Source organism: Armigeres subalbatus, chromosome 2 (genome assembly GCF_024139115.2).
Source record: "Armigeres subalbatus isolate Guangzhou_Male chromosome 2, GZ_Asu_2, whole genome shotgun sequence".
NCBI classification, from domain to species: Eukaryota; Metazoa; Arthropoda; class Insecta; order Diptera; family Culicidae; genus Armigeres; species Armigeres subalbatus.
This window is the reverse complement of record NC_085140.1, coordinates 90,454,088-90,477,607: the sequence shown is the minus strand read 5'-3', so window position 1 is coordinate 90,477,607 and position 23,520 is coordinate 90,454,088. Positions and strand designations below refer to the sequence as shown.

Here is a 23,520-nt window from a genome sequence, read left to right as displayed (position 1 = left end):
CCAAACCTTGGTAATTACCCAGTGCAGTGCTCTAGCCAGTGCCTCACCACCGTGTTTAAACAGCTCTCCTGGTAGTTGGTCAACTCCAGGGGCTTTGTTGTTTTTCAGCCGGCCGATCTCCTCCTGGATTTCCTGGAGATTCGGAGCCGGAAGTCGCATGTCCTGCGCGCGTGCTCCTAGGTTCATTACCATACCGCCACCGTTGTCTGCCACATCGCCATCCAGGTGCTCTTCGTTGTGCTGCCGCCACCTTTGGATTATCCCAAACTTATTTGTACGAAGTTTCCCGTTTATGTCCTTACACATATCGAGCTGCGGCACGTGACCCTTACGTGAACGGTGTAACTTCTCATATCGTGCGTTATTAGCGCGGTACAATTGCTCCGTCTCTTCACGGTCTCGATCTCCCTGCTGGCGCTTTTTCCTCCGGAAAATCGCGTTTTGTCTGTTCCGCGCCCGTTTGTATCGTGCGGCACGATTCGTGCCTCGTTCGCTCTCGTGCGGTGTTGCAGCAATCTCGCCCATGTTGCATTCTTCTCCTCAACCTACTGCTCACATTCGCCGTCATACCAGTCGTTCCTCTGATCCGGAGCCACCGTGCCTAGTGCAGCGGTTGCGGTGCTACCAATGGCGGATCGAATATCTCTCCAGCCATCTTCAAGATACGCTGCGCCTAGCTGCTCTTCCGTTGGGAGTGCCGCTTCCAGCTGCTGCGCGTAGTCTTGGGCTAGCCTACCTTCTTGTAGCCGCCCAATGTTTAGCCGCGGCGGACAACTCCGACGCGTGTTGATCACCGTCGAGAGTTTTGAGCGCAGACATACTGCAACGAGGTAGTGGTCGGATTCAATATTCGCACTGCGGTGTGCGTACGTTCGTGATGTCGGAGAAGAATTTACCGTCGATTAGAACGTGGTCGATTTGGTTTTCCGTTACTTGATTAGGTGATTTCCATGTGGCCTTGTGGATATTTTTGCGGGGGAAGAAAGTGCTTCGGACTACCATTCCGCGGGAGGCTGCAAAGTTTATGCATCGTTGGCCGTTGTCGTTCGATACGGTATGCAGACTATCCGGTCCGATGACCGGTCTATACATTTCCTCCCGTCCTACCTGAGCGTTCATGTCACCGATGACGATTTTGACGTCCCGCAGTGGGCATCCATCGTATGTCTGCTCCAGCTGCGCATAGAACGCTTCTTTCTCGTCGTCGGGTCTCCCTTCGTGTGGGCAGTGCACGTTGATGATGCTATAGTTGGAGAAACGGCCTTTTATCCTCAGCTTGCACATCCTTGCGTTGATTGGCTGCCACCCAATCACGCGTTGGCGCATCTTTCCCAGCACTATGGAGCCGTTACCCAGCTCGTTGGTGGTGCCACAGCTTTGGTAGAAGGTAGCCGCTCGATGCCCACTTTTCCACACTTTCTGTCCTGTCCAGCAGCTTTCCTGCATCGCTACGACGTCGAAGTTGCGGGGATGTAATTTATCGTAGATTATCCTGTCGCAACCTGCGAAGCCTAGCGACTTGAAGTTCCTTGTTCCAAGCTTCCAATCGTGATCCTTTATTCGTCGCCTAGGTCGTTTCTCACATCGTATGTACACAATAATGGATGGAACACATTCTTGTATGTTTGGAATATTATTCAAGATTTTTTTAAAGTAATGCTTTAATGCACAAGAATCAAATTATTAAAAGATAAATGTATAAAGCACTTTTATTTTAATTTTCCTATCTCTGAACTGTTGGTTTGATGCACTGTTCGATTGCTACTAGCAGATTCATTTGTTTTCACGCCGTTGTTTTCCACTCAATTTCATGCTAACTAAGTGTATCCTTTCAAAATTCACTTCAAAACACATAAACACATCACATTTTCACTATACATATAATTATATTTGAAAAACCATCGCGATTTCCTATAGTTTGATATAGGTTTATTTCGAACAACATCTAAATTATCCTTGTGCGTATTCCAAACTGTTTACATGCCTCGTAGTACTCTCAAGGGTTTCCGACCTAGATTTTTATTTCAAAAATGCTTGAATGAACTTTTACTGTGAAATTCAACTCTTATGTTTGTGAAATAAGGTATATCGAAAAGATAATCTACGACAAACATTAAATTAAACTGATAAGTTGAAAAACTACAACAAAAACTGCAATTTTGTAATTATATTTCAACTCAAATACAAAACATTGAAGAATTCGGCATCACTGCAATCATATCGTTACGTATACACATAAGTAATAGTGTGCGTATTTTACGTTGGAAACAGTATTATTGATAAAGGTACAAGCATAGGATTACCTGTTTTTTAATGTTATTGAAATAGGTGCATGGCGGTGATGATGTTTTTTTAGCTAAATACTTCTATATTCTGATAATAATTTCATTTTTGAAGTTACCAAATTGTTTTCAATTAAAAATTACGTGAGCCGAGCATAACTATTCTCATATTTTTTGATTATTGGGTGAGAAATCAATGCATTTTATGTGCGCATTGCCTTATTTTTATTTATATAGGAACAGATACCCTATATGTCGTTCGTAATGGTTGTTTTTAAAGGCGGCTTATTGGGCCTGCGCAAACTTCCTGTCTCGTCGGAGGGCCGTCGTGTCAGGGCTGTTGAGCGTCCCACCTAACACCAGGACTTGGGCTTGTGCGCTTTGAGCGGCACACGGTCGCTTTGGTGGAGCCTACTGGCGGATACATGCAGCTTTTTATGGAAGTTTAACAGGGCCCACTGTCAAACCGCACCACATGCTAGGCAGGCACCACAACTCGCAGATGGCCTGGGGAGGGATCGTCAAGCCCTTGGACATAGTCCCTGCGGCCCGGGCCCGTTTATAGTATTTTATCCAAGCATGTTCTAAGCATCCCACAGTTTAGATTTATTCAAATTACCAAAATACCAATTATTGTGAAACATTTTTCGATTTTCTTACCCAAAACTCACACCAATTTGCTGTCTTCCTGTTATTTTGAAAGAAATAGATTGAATATTGCCTTTTCGTCTATGATTTGAATCTAGCTATATGTACTAATACAAATTAAAGTATCGGTTGTTCGTTAAAATATTAATTTTGTTAGGACGAACTTTTGTGAGATCCAGGGCCGGTTTTAGCCGGAAGGGAGCCCCGGGGCCGACAGCTTGTTGGGGCTCCAAAATGTACAAAAAAAGTTGGTTTTGGTACACAAGATTTGTGGGGGGCCGGGGCCATGGCCCCCCGGCCCCTCCTAAATTCGGCCCTGGTGAGATCCTTCCTTTCCATACGTAAATTACCTCGAGAATTCATTCCGAAAACTCTCTATGAATTTTTTCTAAATTTTATCAGAAAATTATAAGAATATTTCAAAAATTCAATCGGAAATTCCGTCCGATTTTTTTTGGGAATTTCTTAAAAAAATCTTGTAGAAAACCCTTCGGAAATTCCCTCAGGAATCTTTTAGGGAAATTGTTTTAGGAATACCTTCGTAAGTTCCGTTGAGAGAAATATTTCCGGAATTTCATTGGTAATTTCTTGGGAAATGCCTTGAGGATTTTCTTCGAAAATTGATTTAGAAATTCCTTCGGAATAAATATCAAGAATTCTTCCAGTAACTTATCAAGAAATCCCTTCGGAAGCTCTAAGAGAAAATTCTTAGAATTCCTCCGAAACTGTCCTCATGAATTTCCTCCAGGAATTCTTTCAATTTTTTTTAGGAATTCCTTTGCCCATTCCTCTGGAATAGTTTCAGCAACTCTTCCAGAAATTCCTTCAAACCATCGGAGATTCTTTATGAAATTTCTTCACAATTTCCTTTGAGCATTCTGCCGGGAATCTCAGAAAATCATCTTTAATTTTTTTTATGTTATTCCCTCCCGAATTTCTTCAGAAATTCTTTCGAATTTATTTTGAATATCCGTTAGAAGCTCCTCAGAAAATTCCTTTAGGATTTCCTTTTTCATTCTTCAATAATTTTTCGGAAGAATTCATTCAACTAAACTTCTAAAATGATTCTTGCAGGAATTTTGAAAGGAATTTGATATTTTTTACTAAAGAAATTTCTGGAGAAATGGCATGGCATTTCGAAAGGTTTTCCTTAAGGAATCCCTGGAGGAATGACCAAAGGAACTACTAGGGGAATTTTATAAATGATTCCTGCAGGTGGTCCCGAAGAAACCTCTGGAGGATTTTCTACAAAGAAGAAAAAAAAGTACCCAACGTTGAGTTTTTGCCTTTCTCGTACAACTAAGTTGTACTGAAAGGCTATCATTTCACTCCGAAAACGAACTTTTTATAGAAGCCTCTAGACCCATAGTATTATATACCAATCGACTCAGCTCGACGAGCTGAGCACATGTCTCACTGTCCGTGTGTATGTATGTGTGTATGTGTGTGTGTATCAGTGGTGGAAATACTCGCTTCACGAGTAAGAAAAGAGTGTAATTGAGCCTACCAAAAATGCAACACTCGCGCGAACCTACTGCCTGCATTTTTTTTGGCGCTTGCTTTGTTCGCGAGTACGGGCAGAGCAAAAACAAAAAGCCGGGGTGTAGTTTGATCGGGAGTAAAAACACGGTCGCGAGTTTTTGTGAGTACTTCGAAAACAATGGATAGATTTGACTTGACATAAACACAATAACAATAAACAATTGTGTTCTTGCTCGAACATCAGTGAGAAATAAGTTCCGAGGTTGTTTTATGACTTTTAGCATAAAACTTTTGTTTTCTCTGCGAGTAATAGGTAGGCAAGAAAAAGGCAAAGCAAATGTTCGAGAATCTTTTGCATTGCCTACTTCTTGTTTTGTGAGTAAGATTCGCAAATTTCCACCACTGGTGTGTTACAGTATGTGTGTGCACAAAAGCTATAAAAAAACATTAGACAACTTTCCGCATAGAAATCCTTAACCGATTTTCTTGCAACAAGTTTCATTCGACAGGGGACAAAGCCTTGTTGATCACTATTGAATTTTATAACGATCGGTCACTGTGTTTTAAAGTTATGAAGAAAATGGTACATCGAACCCTGTATACCCCATATAAGGTTGGTGTCTTAACTAAATTCGAGAAAGGCACCACCAACGCTAGGTAGATTAGCCTGGTTTTTTTTTAAACTTATTTATGAGTTTTTTTTTCTCTCTTCCCCTTCATCCGTGTCTAGTGGGACCAGAGCATAAAATATTCATCTTCATGAAGCAATTTCAGTCCGAATTTTGACAAACATCGCATGATTATTCAAAGCATAGAATGACATAGTCGGACGACTACTCCACCAACTCATTCATCCGGCTGTCACTGAATGTGCTGACTGTGTGCAGCACGGGGATGACAAGCTACGCCGTCTTTGTCACATCTTTTCTGAGTCACCAATACGAGTGCACTGCGAATGCAACATAAACAATTCCAAGGGTGAAAATGATATAAAACGAACAAAGGCATAGACAGTACCGTGTGCAAGCAGTATTCTGAAGAATTGAGCAAATAAGTTGAACATTCTTATGTTTAAAGCATGGAATCGAGTGTAAAATAGTTTTAATTTAAGTTCGTTAATTTTTTTCTCTATTTTCTCATGATTGTATCATGTTGGATTATTGAGTGGTATGGGCGTTTTGCATCATATTCTCATGTAAAAAAGTAAACATTTCAAAATTCGCGCACGTACTAATGCAAAATAAATAAGTATTGGGGTAATTTGACACTGGGGGATAAATTTATCCCCCAAAAAAGAACGAACAGGCAAACCTGTCAAAATCCATAGTAAAAAAATTGGATGTCGGTCCTCTGGTGTGCAGGAAAAAACATTAGCATTGTTTATATTGATGTTTACCATTGAAAGTGCCTCGTGGATGAAAATCGGATTCAGTTCTATATGATAAACTACTTTACTCATTTAAAACTTGTTCAGATTTCAGATAATTTATCAATTTGTAGAACGTACATAAATATTCAATGACTAATATTCAATCGAATATTGACAGTCCAGAGCCGACTATGAATGTGTCTGGAAGTGAGCTGACAAGTGAAGAGAGTTGCACGTCACCAAAAATTTTCGATTATTTTACTCTCTGAGTGGGACTCTAAGGGTCTGTCTCAATTGGATAATTAAACTCAAATTAAACTTAAAAGTGACAGTTCAATAATTATCGAATAACTCTGCTGGATGAGCAGGATTACTTTTGACAGATATCGAATCATTATTGAGCGATGTCTTACTGGAATTGCTGGGTAGCACGCAGCCATTCTTATGGCTGGCTGAATTTCAAATTTTCGAACTGTCAGTTTTAAGTAAAATTAAATTTGATTCGGGAAATGAGACAGAGCCTAAACAGACATGATATGACGGCCCTGCTGCGAGACTGAAGGTTTGCACAGGTTCAATAAACCGCCTTTAAACCCTTTCATAGCGAGCAACATAAACCCATAAAACTATACTAAAGCATTCTTTTAAATTTAATTATTAAACCCTCCCATGTGTAAGTAGATACACGCCATTCAATTTATTGGACTTTATGACAGTTCATTTGGTTTAATGTTTGAGCTCAATGCAACGCACACTATGCATGATTTGATCTATGCGTTGATTAACCGTTGCGCGTTATTTACGAGGAGCTTTCCAAATTTTTCTTTTTCTCCGCAATAATGGAGTGCAGATTCTCCAACTAGCGAGTAAAAATAGACCTTTTTTAAGACTTCGGCGGCTTATCCAATGATTTCTTTGTGAATTTAAATTATTCAACCACATTTGTTCCTGCGATGATTGAGTCTTCAAATATAAAATTACATCGTAGAATGTATCGGTGTTCTGTTCTTTTAATAATACCATAATACCACTATTAATGAGTGTCCTGAGCTTATACCCGACCTATACTTACATCAAATTTTAAATAAAGATATAATAAATTTGAATTATGCCATTCCCAACAATTGTCGATTTCTCTGTATGTTTCAATCTGTTTTCATCATTTACCGACTGTGTTAGTTTAATCGAGTGACCATTTTCAAGAAGTGAATAAAATATTATTTCCTGGTAAATAATCTAATCTAATCTAATCTCATACTTGCGCAGCCAATACAGTCCCTTCCCGATTTTGGCAACACGACCGAATTTTAAAGTTGCCAAAATGGGGATGTTGCCAAAAACGGGAATAAAATTTCATACAAAATTTAAATTTTTTTTGTTTGCATGATTGAAGCTAAATACGTAGAAAATGTACTACAAAGTATGTGGAGTGTGTTTAGTGATGCACGTGCATTATAATTGACATTTTTGCGATATTTTTCATAACTCGGAGGTTGTAGTTCGAACAAAATTGAAACAAACTCAAGAATGGTAATCAAACGATAATGTATCTAATTAGCCAATTTCATAATACAAATTGAATAATGAATAATATTTGAAATTAAAAATAGCGTCGGCCACGTCCTTACATAAATTTGTGGTGAAAAAAAAAACGTTTCTATTGTAGGCAAACTTTCTTGTGGTCGGTGTGACTAAGAGTAAAGTTCTGTACAACTTTCGCTGACATTATGGAAAAACTGAACGCAAGGCATAAGGCATTCCATTGTTTTAGAAAATGGTAACGGAAATCTGCATTCTGCAAATTGGTCAAGCCAAGTGTATCCAATATAGTGTGAGTATGGGTTAACTACACTCGACTACAGTTCACCTTCATTATTATGTGTACTTGGGCTTACTTGACCTCCGATAACGATACCAGCAGACAAATTCGGAGACGCAACGTGGCAGAAAAACGTACGTACTTTGGACTCCAAAAAACAATCCGATCGAATAGAGTTCGCCGCCGTACCAAACAGACTCCCTCATAAAACAGGTGGGGGTAATCCTCCTTGGACACGAGTCCTGGACAATGCTTGTGGAGGACCAACGTGCACTTGGAGTGAAAATTGTTCTATACAACGATCCGACAAGCACAAGAAGGCGAAGTGTGCAGCGATCAAGGTGGATCGATCAGGTTGAAGACGATTTACGGACACTCCGTAGACTGCGTGACTGGTAACGTACAGCAATGGACGGAGACGACTGTTATGCACCGCAAAGGCCACTCCGGCCTTAGGCTGAATAAGTAATAATAAAACCACATGTGACGCATCACTCGCCTATCGAGGCAGCTAGAATTACGCCAGCGATCTCATGGGAACTTCACAGGAGGTACTCCACTTCTGATACTTCGCCATCACAAACAGAACACTCGAGAGCAAGCATTAGAAGTGTGAGTGAGCATTGTGAACATTGATCTATTGCAATCGTAGCATCCACAGCCAATGAGTGAACTGCCTCGCTCAGATGGGTGCCAAACCACGAGAAGAAGCGATCGTTGCTGTGATAAACAATGAGCAACACCGTCTAACAAGCCATGCCGTGGTGAGGTATCCATGTTAGAGATGGTCGAGTTTCACATTTTGCAAACCCGAACCCGACCCGAACCCGATTCATAAATTCATTTCAAACCCAGACCCGACCCGAACCCGAAATAAAAAATCTTATCAAACCCGTACCCGACCCGAACCCGAATTAAGTCAACTATTTAAACCCGAGCTGGAACCGAACTATTTTGAAAACTTAAACTAGATATTCTATATTTCTCATTACATCAAAAAGGATGTAGGCCCAAATAACGAAAAATCCTCAAATTTACCAGAAACGAATAAAAAAATATTCGATAATAAATTTCTCAAACCCGTACCCGACCCAAACCCGACATTTTACTAATTTCCCAAATATTTCGGGCTTGAAAACCCGAGACCCGATCATCTCTAATCCATGTAAGCTACGATTTTTGCCTTCGTACCCTGCTTGCTCTAGTAAACAAATGAAGCCAAACAATCAAACCACATCATGCGTTCTGCTTTATTGGCTCTTTTTTTAAGGTGATAAGATAGTCGAGAGAAAGTATCAACGCCTCCCATTCAGTGTGCTAGAGTTCCAGACTCTAAGAGGTCTTCATTTTTAGAATGCTTGAATGGCTTATTCTAATAACGCACCGTAACGACGCTCATTGTTGTGTTACCAAGCTCCACTCAATAGGCTTCCATTGGTGAGCGCTGAAGATCATTAAACAGTGAATCATTGAACGTCCAATTTCAAAGCTCTTAGGAAGCTCATAACTTGCCCCGCGGCAGAACATCAAGTTGGCTTAGATTAACCCGATTTTTTCTCATGATCTGATTTTTTTTCAATGCCTACTCGAGAGCCTTACATGTTACCAAACTCTTACCATTACTGTTGGCAAGCATGCTGGAATCAAAAGGCTCGTTATGCAATTGACACATCTGGAAACTGGAAAAGCCAACAGTGTTCTGATATTAATCGCTGGCAAAAAAATGCATCAATTTTAAACAATAAGACTCTTTGAAATAAATTGTTGGTTATTATCTGAACGGGAATGCAGCAGAAGGACGGATAAAATGATAAAATGACAGTTTCTCGGCTGATATCAGAAAAGAGGCGCATAATGAGCAAAACGACTTGATGGCTATAAAACGCTCGAATGTACTAATCACTAGCAATTGAATCTACTGGGGTTTGCTTGCTCCTGGATCACTCATGCAGTATCGGTTGCATTGTGATGTAAACAGCGGGCTTCGCTTAATAGGTGTTGTACTATGTACAACGGTGTGAGTCAGCTTGTCGACGACAAAATCAGTGAGAATGCCAAAAAATACGACAATCTACGGTGGGCTGGTTATATAAGGGGAGGGTGAATAGGAACATGAAAAACGAGAATAAAAAGAACAGAAAAGTTCAATAGAAATTGTTTGCAATGAGCGGTGATACGAGTGGTGATTCATTATTTCAGTGAAAGTGCCCACTATTCGTACAGAGCCCATAATACGCATATAAACCTTTAATGGTTAAACGGCAATGGTTTTGTTTATCCTATTACACATTAATAAAAAGGTTTTAGCTCTAAAAAGTAAGAAAAAAAAATTTCGAGGTTGTTGCCAAAATCGGGAAGAAAATGTTGCCAAAAACGGGTGTTGCCAAAATCGGGGGTAGACAAAAACGGGTGTTGCCAAAATCGGGATGGGACTGTACTTGAAAGCATCCTGGAAAATGACGGTTTCTAAATTCCGTCATTTTTCTTTTCATACGGCCAGGCCAACTACGCAGTATGTACCGCAGAGATGATTTCTAGATACTGAGCGACCTCAGAATTTGTAAACCCTTAAAGTCGATCCATACCATGAAACCGAGAGGATAGGAAGAAAGCGTGGACCTCCCGTACCAAACGCTTCCAGTTAGTATAAATAGTAATCAAATATTATGTTAATGAATTTTTCGTTGGGAGCGAAGCTATTTAAAAGTTATGAAATGCTCCATTCGGCAAGTGATGGTTGACGTCGTGTTCAGAATAACTACGTTCACTATAAATAAGAAAATAAGAAAATCATCATTAGTAGACGGTAACGTCAGCTTCTTTCCTCGGTAACAGATGTGATGACAATTCTGAAAATAAAAGAAGCGCTAGCTCAACATTAGTAGATTAGACACTTTAATTATACTCATGTTATTTTTGAAATGCTTTTCTAGACTGCTATCAGAAATCAAGGGGGGTTAAATCCTTGATTCCAATCTAAGAAAAACATCACAGGGACATGAGTATTACTATTTGCGGTCGGGTCAGGATTTGCCTGTAGCTGGCAATGTGACCGTGGTAGATCTTACCCCGTAACACACCACGTAAAGGTGTCTACCCAGCATTACGGGAAGAATAAAATATTATTTCCTGTTATCAGAGGCGCGGTCGGGTTCCAAGACGTGGGTAGGACAAAATTTGCCCCAACGAACATTTAAGAAAACGCCAATTTTGAAACGAGGCATTAATAGAGTACATTTCACACAAAGCTCTGAATGCTGATCGAATTTATCTGTGTTCAGTCAAATATCCTCCATTATCATATAATGATCAGCGTTTCAAAGCGTTTCTCTAGAAAATTTTGAAAAGTTTTCCAAATTAATTACGTAGATTTTCCTGAGGGATTTCTCGCTTAACTTTTCAAAAGGACCTAAGTAACATTTTTTTCATGAATTAATTTGAATACTGCAATCAATAGCTTTCATGTTGTTCTGTTGATTGCGCTATTCAAATTCATTCATGAAAAAAATGTTACTTAGGACCTTTTGAAAAGTTAAGCGAGATTTCTTAAGAGTGTTTCGTGAAAATTCCAACCACCTCGTAGAGTTTTTCGAGGTAATTTCGAAAGCTTCCCGATGAAATTGTAACGAATTTATCCAAATTAAGTACGTAGATTTTTTCGATGAAATTCCGAAGAGTTTCTCAAAGTAATTCTAAACATTTTCCCGAGGAACCTTCGAAGTATTTCCCAACGAAATTCCGAGGAGATACCCGAGGATTTTTGGAAGAACTTCCTGGAAAAATTCCGAAAAAAAATCCCTTGGGAAGTCCGAAGCGTTTCCTGAAGAAATTACGAAGAGTTTCTTCAGATAATTTGGAAGCGTTTCCCGAGGTATTTCCGAAAAGTTTCCCAAAAAAATTCTAAAGTGTTTCTTGAGGAAGTTCTGAACGCTTTTCAGGGAAACTTCCGAAAAGTTAGGCAAGGAAATTACAAAGAGTTTCCTGAAAAAATCTCTACGAGTCTCCCGAGGAGTTTTCTCTTCTCTTCGTAGAGTTTTTTTAAAGGAGAAAATAAAAATTTCCTTTGGAAATTCGGAATCGTTTCTCGAGGAAATTCCGAAAAGTTTTTCAAAGAAAACTGAACAGTTATCTGATCCGAAGAGTTTCCTGAAGAATTTTCAAACAATTTTCCGTGGGATTTCCGACAAATTTCCCGAGGAAATTTTGAAAAGTGTCTCAAATCAATTACATGGATTTTCCCGGGGAAATTCAAAAGTATTTTCCGAGGAAAGGAATGGTTTCGCAAAGCGATTCCGTAGATTTTCCCGTAAAAATTTCGAAGTGTTTCCCAAGTAAATTCTTAATTTTAAAATAAATTCTAAGAGCTTCCCGAATAATGTTCCTATGGTTTTCCATGGAACAAATTTCTCACGATTTAAACGACTGTTGTCGTCCTTTTAGAAGACAAGGAACACAACAGTCGTTTAAACCGTGTAACATTTTCCCCTAAGAAACTCGCAAATAATTATTCAACAAATTTCTTCTTGAAATTTGGTAGAGTTTCCCAAGAAAATTTCGAAAAGTTTTCCAAAAAAAAATCGAAAGGTTTCCCGATAAAGCTTTTATAGAACATTCCGACGAGTCGAGCACATTTCATAGAGTTCTTTGAGCAAATTTTGAGGAGTTTCCCGAAAACAGTGTGAAGAAACTCACAAAGTAATTCCGAAGTATTTCTCGAGGAAATTTTGAAGAGTTTTCCGATGATTTTTACCGGAGGGACTCTTCCTTGGGAATCCGGATGCGTTTCCAAAGGAAATTTTGGGAAGCTTCTCCGGAGAATTCGGAAGCGATTCCCGAGAGAATTCCAAAAAGTTTCCTAAAGAAATTTCGAATTAAATTCCGGACAATTTTTCGACGAACTTCCAAAGAATCTCCCGAGGAAATTCCGAAGATTTCCCAAAGAAAATTTTGAAAAAAAAATCCATGGAAATGCTGAACAAATTTTCGCGAGAATTCTGAATATGTTTTATAGGAATTTAAAAAATGTTTTGCTGGAAACTCGAAAAAAAACCTCTTCATGGTAGTTTAAAACAATTTCCTAAGCACACCAGGCCAACTCAATGAGCCATGAGATTTGAAAAAAGTCGCTAACATGTTCTTCATGACAGATGATTGGCAAGATATACATAAACTGTAATAAGTAATGTTTAATTGCCCTTAATCTAAAATTTTCTCAGGGAAGATCAAGAGAATAAACTATTTCGAATTGCTTTGGAATAAATGATGTCAATGACAATGAAGACAAACCGTACGTTTGAAAGCCAGTATATAGAAAATTATCCTAAAGCAGCTATTAATGTAGCACATAGTGCAGATTGTTTCATTTATTGTTTGTTATCTCTTTAGAATCATGGGTAGGACAATGCTCAGGTTGTCCTACCCATGATTTTTCGTGCGTAGGACATGTCCTACCTGTCCCACCCACTCCCGGCGCCACTGCCTGTTATCACAATTACGTATTGTGAGTGACGTATCTTAATTTTAATTAAATTTACTGCTGAATGATATAAACTTCGGATGAATTTGCATTCAAATTTCGCCAAAATTTTAACAAGAAAATCAACATTAATTTTTGAAGTCAGAGCAAGCTGCCAAAAAAGGACTCAAAACAAGTATAATAACAAAAAAATAAGATTTCAACTATAATTAGGGTTATGCGCTAATTCGTCCATAGCGCTAATTCCCGTCATATCAAATTCTAAATCACTCAATACTCGTGAATTATAATTCAAATCAATAAAATTATCACCTGACGGGATAGAAAAAAGTGTGCACTATGATCTGAGCTCATTGAAATCACATGCCGGTGTTATTTTCTTTGAAAACACTTCAATCAAACTTTGCAATCCAGATTATTTGCTCAATTTCCTACCTTATTCGTGCGACGAAGGAAATCCAACAGCTTCTTCTCCTAGTAAAGGCACGCAACATCGCCGTCAAAAACTCCGAATTTCACTCACTTGCACTACACTTTTCCACACTAGTTTCCCACTACGCACTAAATGTAAGCAATATCTATTGCTCGAGTGAAAATTATTCTACAGAAACTCCCGGAAGGCGCTAAAATAATCTATTTTTTTTCAAAATTTAAATGTTTTGAATATTTTTTTATTCGTCGCCTTGTTTACGGTTGAAGAACGCGTTGCCAAACTGACGATTTGAACTGAAATATTCCTATGTCGCACATCTGATTATACATCATACAGTCAATAAAATTCGTTTGTTTAATTAATTTTTGCTAGCATAATAATAGTAACGATTTCCAAATACATTTCTTTTATCCAAACTTGTCTTGTATACCAAAAATTTTTACTATTCCGAAACATTACAAAAGGGGAATAAAAGTCATAGTATAAATTTGACGGCAATACTACCCACGTACATGTGCAGCTCTTATGTTATGCAACGTACACAGTACACACCAGTCAAGCAGTTTGACGGACATTGACTCCGCCCCCAAGAAAACGCTTCGGTAGCTGCTTTGTTTGAAAGTTTGTGAAGTTGTTCGACAAACCATTTGACAGTTGGCGGCTCGGTTGGAAAAAATTAAAACGGTTTGATTTTGGTTTGAGTTGTCGAGGGTGGAGTCAAGGTTCGCCGAACAAGTTTGAGCGAAGTTACACAAACCCCCATATATTTTTTGATGGTTGGTGCTCGAGTTGGTGCTTCGTTCGTTTGTGTGTGCTATTGTTGGTCGAATAAATTGATTGTTCGTGTCGCTGTTGGTAAAACTTGATGGATGTTTGAATAAACGAAAGGTGGACTCAATGTTGGTCAAACTGCTTGACCGTGTGTACGTTCCATTAGTCGTTTTACAGACAGATGGATTTTACTGGAGAATAGTGCAGTCAAAACGTTTTTTATGTGGTCTAAATGACATTGTACTTGAATTTTTCTGAACTGGAACCGAAAACAAACTTGTTGAAGACTTTCCAAATTGACTGGATGGATATTATGGATGTGGTTACAGGTAGCTTGTCCAGTTATCCATTTTTTTTATATCCTAGAAAAAAATTGCAAACCAATCCATCTAGTGGAAAGTTAATATCTTTTTGCTGTATTATAAAATGTAATGAAAATGCACGAAGCAATAAAAAGAAACTTTTGTGAACATGTAAGTGTTCTCAATGTCTATGTTGACTTTTTGTAGATTTGTAGGTCAATATTTCAAGAGGTGGTGTACAAAGCAAAGCGCCGATTACCGATTCCTAATAAACCATGATTTGTTCATTGCGTTAATAATGTGCAATGGAAAGCAGGAACTCTAAAATATATGTTACATACAACTTAGTTAGAGTCAGTGGTTGGGCTAGCATTTAAATTAGATTTGAAAACCAAGTAGTACAAACTACGACGGGAATTAGCTCACTACCCTACCTACATTAAGGCGTTTGCATACGCTTTCTCTATAGATAAATGATTGATCAAAGTGGGTCCACGACGTTAGGCATAAGTGCGTTAGGCATAACGGACGATAGGCATAATGTACGTTAGGCATAATGGACGTTTGGCATAATTCTGCCTTCTTTATGTCTTGGGCTGTTCTTTGAGTCATTTTATGCCTAACGTCCATTATGCCTAACGTATATTATGCCTAGCGTCCGTTATGCCTAATGTCCATTATGCCTAACGTACTTATGCTTAACGTTTTTATGCCTAACGTACTTTTGCCTAACGGGGTATATCCGATCAAAGTGACCCCAAAATGAAAAATCAAAAAAACCCAACAAAAAACATTTTTAAAACAATTCTAAAATTATCAAATAATCAAGAACAACAGCATTATACGTGTTCAGCAGTGGCGATATCGTAACCAATGAGGTACAACCGAGGTGCGATTATTGCTAGTTGAAAAACAGCATTATACGTTCTACATGTAGCAGTACTCGTTTTAAACATATAAAAAAGCCATGTTTTCACTTACGGGGGCAATATATACAAAACAATTGAAAAAATCACCTGTCATAAGACGAGTTTATACATTTCCATTGAATTCCACCACTTAATTGTATCTTGACAGATACGTATTTCGACCTCATAAGTAAGGCCGCCTTCAGTGTCTCGTACTTGACTCGACTAGTCAAGTACGAGACACTGAAGACGGCCTTACTTTTGAGGTCGAAATACGTATCTGTCAAGATACAATTAAGTGGTGGAATTCAATGGGATTGTATAAACTCGTCTTATGACAGGTGAAAACATTCCAATAAAAAGCTCAAAATAATTTTCTTATCAATTGAAAAAATGATCAATGTTCTCCAGGATTACGGTATTTATCTAATCCATGTTGTACGCTACATTTTGAGAGTAACTGAATGCAATTATTATTTCATTTTACAGTCATAGTTTGATTACGAATTTAACTGTACACATTTATGTCCTTCTCGTACATACTAAGTGAACGCATAGGCGATTGGATGACTCACTTTTGATAGAAGGGTCGGAGACCCACTGTGGTATACGCCAATCGACTCAACACGACCAATGGTTGTGTACAAATAGGTGAGACACACTTTTTGGTACTGAGTATAGATCGATCCGGTTCAAAAAGTATTTTTTCTGAAAATGCTGCAATGCATGCTTTCAAACAGATGTGTAGCATAGTGGTCTCATTCGTCTTCCCCTATATAGACCGACAATTGAAGAGCTTCGGAAATCTCGATGTGTTCGCCAGCATGATAAAAGGATTCAGATGGCATTAACCACTCGAGTTCGCAATGAACTATAAAGGCAATGCACTGTCATAAACATTGCATTACTTTGTGTAACACTATCCAAACAGCCATGTTCATTAAAGCTTCACTTCTCTTGTGCTTCGTGGCATCGGTTGCGGTAACTCTTCCGACGGATAAAATTGTAGGAGGACATTTCGCCGAAGAGCATCAGTTCCCATACCAGATTGCGCTTTTCAACGCGGGAAAATTTCGCTGTGGTGGCTCGTTCATTGATGCCCAGTGGGTGCTCACCGCCGCTCATTGCGTTCTAGATGGATCTGTCAAGTAAATTTTACGTACTGTCAGAAAAAGAAAACCTTTAACTTTTTTGAATTTCAACACACAGGATTCCTCCCAGCAACCTAACGGTGTACGCCGGTTCTTCCAACTTGGATGGCGATGGTCATTATTTTGAAGTCGAGGACACATTTGCGCACGAGCAGTACGGTGCTTTCATGAATGACATCGCCTTGATGAAGCTGAAATCACCGGCTGAGTTCGATGAGGGCGTGCAGAAGATCGATTTGTTCGACGGTGAACTGGAGGAGCACAGCAAGGTGACCATCTCCGGTTTCGGACGCGTCGGTACAGGACTGCCTACCTCGAACCAGCTGAAGTTCAACACGATGTACGCGTTGAGAGATTGGAGTTGCTATGCCAGTACGGGTATCGTGTACGAGGGTTTGGTTTGCTTCAACAGTGCCGTCGATAATGGAGCTTGTAATGGCGATTCCGGCGGACCGGCAGTGTACAATGGGCAACTGGTTGGTGTGGCTAACTTCGTAGTGGACGGATGCGGTAGTCTCAACCCGGATGGGTACGCTAAGGTTTCATACTTTTTGGATTGGATTAAAGATACCATGAATCGTCACTAAATGGAAACATGTATTGAAGTTGATTTGTTGATTGAAACCGATGCCAAAGGTCCCTATGGCTTCTAGACCAGTAGGGGAAGGTGGGTAGACTTGATTCCTATTTGTATGTTTTGACCTTCCTTAAGATTTTTTTTATTGGCCACGCAAAATTTGAATAACTTTTCATAACAATGACCAAATGCTTTTAATTTTTCACAGCACAAAGCCATAAATGTGCTTAATGATTTGTACTGATGAAAATGTCAACATTCCATCAAAGTTTGGTGGGGTTTCGGTCACCGTAAAACTTTATATTTTCTGGTTTGTTGATTTTTATCGGTGATGAAAAATACACAATTTCCGTTTTTTAATAACGTTTCGGCTTACTCCATTCAGCCATCATCAGATATTGAAAAACGTTCACTTGCCACCAGTGTGGTTCAATAACACACTGGTGGCAAGTGAACGTTTTTCAATATCTGATGATGGCTGAATGGAGTAAGCCGAAACGTTATTAAAAAACGGAAATTGTGTATTTTTCATCACCGATAAAAATCAACAAACCAGAAAATATTCCATCAAAGTCTTGGGATATTTGGATTTGAAGTTATTGCCTCAATATGGGTTCATTTGATCCCCCATACAAAAATTTGGCGAAAAAAAAAAAATAAATCTGATCTCAGGCTTCTAACTTTTTGTAGATTTGACAGATTTGATGAAGGGTTGGCAGGAAAAATTATTCATTGCGTAGATATCATAGAAAGGGGATCAAGTTTCCCCAAATTTCAATATTGCATGTGCTGTCAAATTCAATAACAAAAATCGTTCATGTATACGCACAGCAATTCGAAAATTGCGCGTATTTTGAAGGAAAAATATTTGAAAAATCTGAGGGCACCTTTCTAATTTTATTAAAGCAAGTTCTTGAAAAGGGATTAATTTCCCCCGAATATTTTAAAAGTAGACAGCACTCTAAAAAATCGATTGTGTATTAATAACAACAATAATTGAAGGACTGTCATACATCAGTAAAGTTAAATACTATATTTCTTAAAGAGTCTGTGTGGAAATCGCGTATGTTATATACCCAGTCTCCCCTACCTAGTGAGTAACCGATTTATATTAGATTTTGTTATTCAGTTACAGCCATTTTTAATAACAGCGATTGTTATAAAACATGTTTTTGACTAAATTAATAATTTTGTGTATGTTACTTCTACGTGAAGTTGAACGATTTACAATGATATGGAAATGCTAATATCATCCTCCAAACTCAGACGTACATGTTCATGATAGAATTAGAGGCGAAAGTATAGAATTGATAGTTCCGTTAGGATACGGCAGGCATGAAGAATGTTTTTATAGAAATCGATTTGAAAGCGAGCGGAGGGCAATATTTGTGATGGCACATATTACACGACCTTCCTACTGCCAAGCTCCCGTATGAAGGGGGAGGGGGGGGGGAATAGTCTTCCCTGGTCTGGTTTTCCCTGTGTATAAAAAGACCTGGGTATCGCGTGCGCGCGTCATTTTCATTCAGGATTTCATGGAGATCGGACCAGGGTGTTCAGAGCGGTCCTAGCGACAACGGTTGTTGCGGCGGTGGAGGTGTATCAGAAAACTTGCACAGTCGTCCGATTTTCGCGGTGGGAACGAATAATTGTTCTCCCATTAGCTCATGCAACTCATGGTCCAGGTCCGTAGAGGACTACCGGTCAAGTGAGCGTTTTGTAGTCAATTTGGTACGTCGGCGAACTCTAGTCGATATAAAGTTCGTATGATTTCTTGCCATGATGCATCTGAGCCACGATGCATTGAGCCCAAGTATACGAACTCTTCTACTACCTCGATTTCGTCACAACCGATACAATTTCTTCTTATCATATACTTCGTCTTCGACGTGCCGATCAGCTTAGCTCCCCTTTCAGTCTGGTTATTATTATTACCAGACTAAGGCCGGAGTGGCCTGTGCAATACATAAAAGTCTTCTTCATTCAGCTCGGTTCATGACTGCACGTCGCCAACCACGTGGTCCTCCACCTGATTGATCCACCTCGCCCGCTGTGAACCTCGCCTTTTTGTTCCCGTCAGATCGCTGTCGAGAACCATTTTCACCGGATTACTGTCCGACATTCTGGCTACGTGCTCGACCAACCGCAGTATTCCGATTTTCGCGGTGTGAACGATGGATGGATCTCCCAACAGCTGAATATTTATTTATTTATTCAAACTAAGGCCGAAGTGGCCTGTGCGGTATATAAGAGTCTTCTCCATTCGGCTCGGTCCATGGCTACACGTCGCCAACCACGCAGTCTACGGAGGGTCCGCAAGTCATCTTCCACCTGATCGATCCACCTTGCCCGCTGCGCATTTCGACTTTATGTGCTCGTCGGATCGTTGTCGAGAACCATTTTCACCGGGTTACTGTCCGACATTCTGGCTACGTGCCCGGCCCACCGCAGTCGTTCGATTTTCGCGGTGTGAACGATGGATGGTTCTTCCAACAGCTGATGCAACTCGTGGTTCATTCGTCTCCTCCACGTACCGTCCGCCATCTGCACCCCACCATAGATGGTACGCAGCACTTTCCTTTCGAAAACTCCAAGTGCGCGTTGGTCCTCCACGATCATCGTCCAGGTCTCGTGTCCGTACAGGACTACCGGTGTAATGAGCGTTTTGTAGATTGTCAGTTTGGTACGGCGGCGAACTCTATACTTGCGGAGTCCAAAGTACGTACGATTTCCAGCCACTATGCGTCTCCGAATTTCTCTGCTGGTGTCATTTTCGGCAGTCACCAGTGAGCCCAAGTACACAAATTCTTCTACCACCTCGATTTCGTCACCACCGATACCAACTCGCGGTGGGTGGCTCACATTGTCGTCTCTTGAACCTCTTCCTATCATGTACTTTGTCTTCGACGTGTTGATGACTAGTCCGATCCGCTTAGCTTCAGTCTGATGTAGGTTTCCTCCACCTTCTTAAAGTTACGTGTCATAATATCTATGTCGTCGGCGAAGCCAAATAGCTTGACGGACTTATTGAAAATTGTACCACTCGTGTTAATACCTGCTCTTCGTATTACCCCTTCCAAAGCGATGTTGAATAGCAGACACGAAAGACCATCAGCTTGCCGTAACCCTCTGCGCGTTTCGAAGGGACTCGAGAATGCCCCTGAAACTCGAACTACGCACATCACCCGATCCATCGTCGCTTTGATCAACCGTGTCAGTTTATAAAGAAATCCGTATTCGTGCATTAGCTGCCATAGCTGGTCTCGATCGATTGTATCATATGCGGCTTTGAAGTCGATGAATAGATGATGTGTGGGCACGTTGTATTCGCGGCATTTCTGCAGTACTTGGCGAATGGCGAACACCTGGTCCGTGGTGGAGCGTTCGCCCATAAAACCCGCCTGGTACTGCCCCACGAACTCGCTTGCAGTCGGTGCTAGTCGACGGCATAAAATTTGGGAGAGTACCTTGTAGGCGGCGTTCAGCAATGTGATTGCGCGGTAGTTGCTACAATCTAGCTTATCTTCCTTTTTGTAGATGGGACACACGATACCTTCCATCCACTCCTGCGGCAAAACTTCCTCCTCCCAAATCTTGATAATGACCTAGTGCAGCGCTCTAGCCAGTGCATCACCACCGTGTTTAAATAGCTCGCCTGGTAGTTGGTCAACCCCAGGGGCTATGTTGTTCTTCAGCCGGCCAATCTCCTCCTGGATTTCCTGGAGATCCGGAGGCGGTAAAATTATGTCCTGCGCGCGTTCTCCCAGGTCCATCACCATACCGCCATCTTCGTCTGCCACATCGCTATTCAGATGTTCTTCGTAATGCTGCCGCCACCTTTGGATCACCTCACGCTCCACTATGGGGGATCCCCATACAAGCGAGCGGTCAAAAATAAAATTGGACTTTTAAAGTGATTTTCCACTTAGTTTTAGCTGTGTATGGTCGAAATAGCATGAATATACAATTTCCAACCCCCCCCCCTTTGGGGATCGTCTATGAATTACGTAATTATTTTTTTCATAGGTTCGATTAACGTGACAAAGCAAACCTATTTGGGAAGTTGAAATTTCGTGCGTTTTCTTAAGGAGAAGGAAGGGGCTGTACAAAACTAAGTTCAGCAATTTATGGACATTATGGCGGCGATCATGTTAAATGACATTAATTTCATGACATTCCGTGATATTTTTGTTCTCACTCTCATGCCTCACAATTTGTATTTAGAACAATTTGTTTGACAAAGTACTAGGATCTGAAGGATCATAAAGCATTAAATGTTAATCAAATAATCAGAATTGAAAATAACTTTTGAAAAAGGGTATTAGCAAATTAGAAATCGCAATCCCATGACATTTTTACGTGTACAAGTTATTCAAAAATGAGATTAATATATTCTCAAAAATGTGGACATTCATTGTGGAATGTAAGAATGCTCCATTCTTCCGAAAAGCAAAATTCTTTTAATTTAAATAACAACACTATTTGAATTACTTTTGATTTGTTTTCATGATTTCTACAAGTTATATACAGCATCATTCTTTTCTGTGTCAAGGTTTAAGTCTTCAATGATATTTTCTTCAATTCCATCAACGATGGAAGATGAGATAAATTCATCTAAAGTATTAGAAGATAAAGAACTTTTGAAAATCTTCAAATATTACAAAATTACGCATGGAATAAGAATAACTAAGTGAAACAGTTTTTTCCAACGTCTCCTCGTTATCCAAATCGAGCTTAAAATGGATCTGATTCATGTAAGGCACGAAGGAAAATGTCAACATTTGCCTCTCTTGATCATTTTCTTGCATTATGAGTTCTAAATTTCTTCAACTGTTTATATTGACTTTCCGCTGGTTGTTCAGCCAGTGAACCTCAAAGTGTAGATGAGTGAATAAATATTTCCCTACCATTAGCCAGACATTCATGAACACTAGCAGGAATTTCATACGCTCCGTTCTAACTAAGATATTGTTCGTCTTTACTTTTGCAATAAACATGTCGGGAATTATTGATTCCAGGAGATTTATAAATATTTACATATTATGAAATCTCATATTTAGTTCTCCATCAGTAGCTAATGAATAGCTCAGAAAATTAGGTTTAGAGAATGACTCAAACCACTCAAGCCCCAAACGCATTTCAGCGGAATGGCGACGGAAACGGTAAAATTTGACAGGAAATATATGAGCGAACTGTTAAATCCTTCCGTTACCGTTGTGCTGCATTGCATTGGGGGTTTTATTCATTTACTCCTTTGAAAAGTTAATTAAATGAGCTCAAATGGTTATAAATAAAGTCGAAGTTATTACCAATAAATGTATTTTGACCATACCCTTTGAGCGCATAGTTCAGTCTGACCCATTTTCAATAGGAAACGATGGGACTAGATTTCCCGTCGAATGAAACTTGTTGCGAGAAAATCGGACACAAATAAGTGTCTAAATGGCGATTGCGTTCTTTTGCGCACATACATACAGACGCGCATGCACACACATACAGACATCACCTCAATTCTTCGCGCTGAGTTAGTTGATATATACCACTAGGGGTCTCCGGGCCTTCTATCAAACATTCGTTTTTGGAATGAGCATTAACCTTGGAGTACGAGAGAGGCAAAACACGGTAAAAAAACAAATGAAAAAAATCAGAGTGACTTAACTCTGTTAATTGCAAATACTGGCAAGAAATTCTTTCGGGACATTTTAGTCGAAGCTTTGTCCTTGATGTGTATCATAAAAGAACCCGGGATTCCTGAGGAAAAAAGTTCTTCACTATCAAAGTTGAAAATAGCGTCGTTTTTGAAAAAATATTGCTTCCGCATTTTTTTCAATTTTTTTCACAGTGTAACCATTAGTTTTTGCACACCATTTAAAAGCTTATACAATAACCTTTGTAATGATGTATTAACATTGAAGAAAAACATTTAAAAATATTTCAATAAATAGTTGAAAATAAAATATTTTTTCAGAAAATTTGCTAACTTTTTTACCCATTTCTGACTTTGCCACCTTATATCTTTGGAACTAGTGCACCTAGAGACTTCAAATTCAGAATTTCTCTTAATTAGAGTATTGACAATGGAGAGAAAATATTTTAAAATAATTCGGAAGACATGACATTTTCGATTAATGACCGCCCGAAATCCTATAGTGCGCTCGTTCGTAAGAACGTTCCCGTTTATGTCCTTGCACATATCAGGCTGTGGCACGTGGCCCTTACGTGAACGGTTCAACTTCTCATAGAACTTTCGTGTGTTATTAGCGCGGTATAGTTGCTCCGTCTCTTTTCGGTCTCGATCTTCC

General features: G+C 39.6%; 1 protein-coding gene and 1 pseudogene across 1 annotated transcript; both read left to right on the top strand.

Annotated features, from left to right (window-relative positions):
• The first annotated feature begins 15,426 nt into the window (after window positions 1-15,426).
• LOC134218656 (U4 spliceosomal RNA) lies at window positions 15,427-15,547 on the top strand (annotated as a pseudogene).
• Window positions 15,548-16,423: 876 nt separating this feature from the next.
• Window positions 16,424-17,228, top strand: LOC134209864 (serine protease SP24D-like). The gene is made up of 2 exons (XM_062685884.1): window positions 16,424-16,638; window positions 16,700-17,228. Exons 1-2 carry the CDS (start codon window positions 16,424-16,426, stop codon window positions 17,226-17,228), a joined length of 744 nt encoding a protein of 247 aa, XP_062541868.1.
• The last annotated feature ends 6,292 nt before the right edge of the window (window positions 17,229-23,520 follow it).

Bases quoted from the DNA above. Each gene is read 5' to 3' on its own strand.
- LOC134209864 (XM_062685884.1), top strand. From the start codon at position 16,424: ATGTTCATTAAAGCTTCACTTCTCTTGTGCTTCGTGGCATCGGTTGCG. The intron at 16,639-16,699 runs GTAAATTTTACG...TTCAACACACAG, and splicing joins GTTCTAGATGGATCTGTCAA to GATTCCTCCCAGCAACCTAA.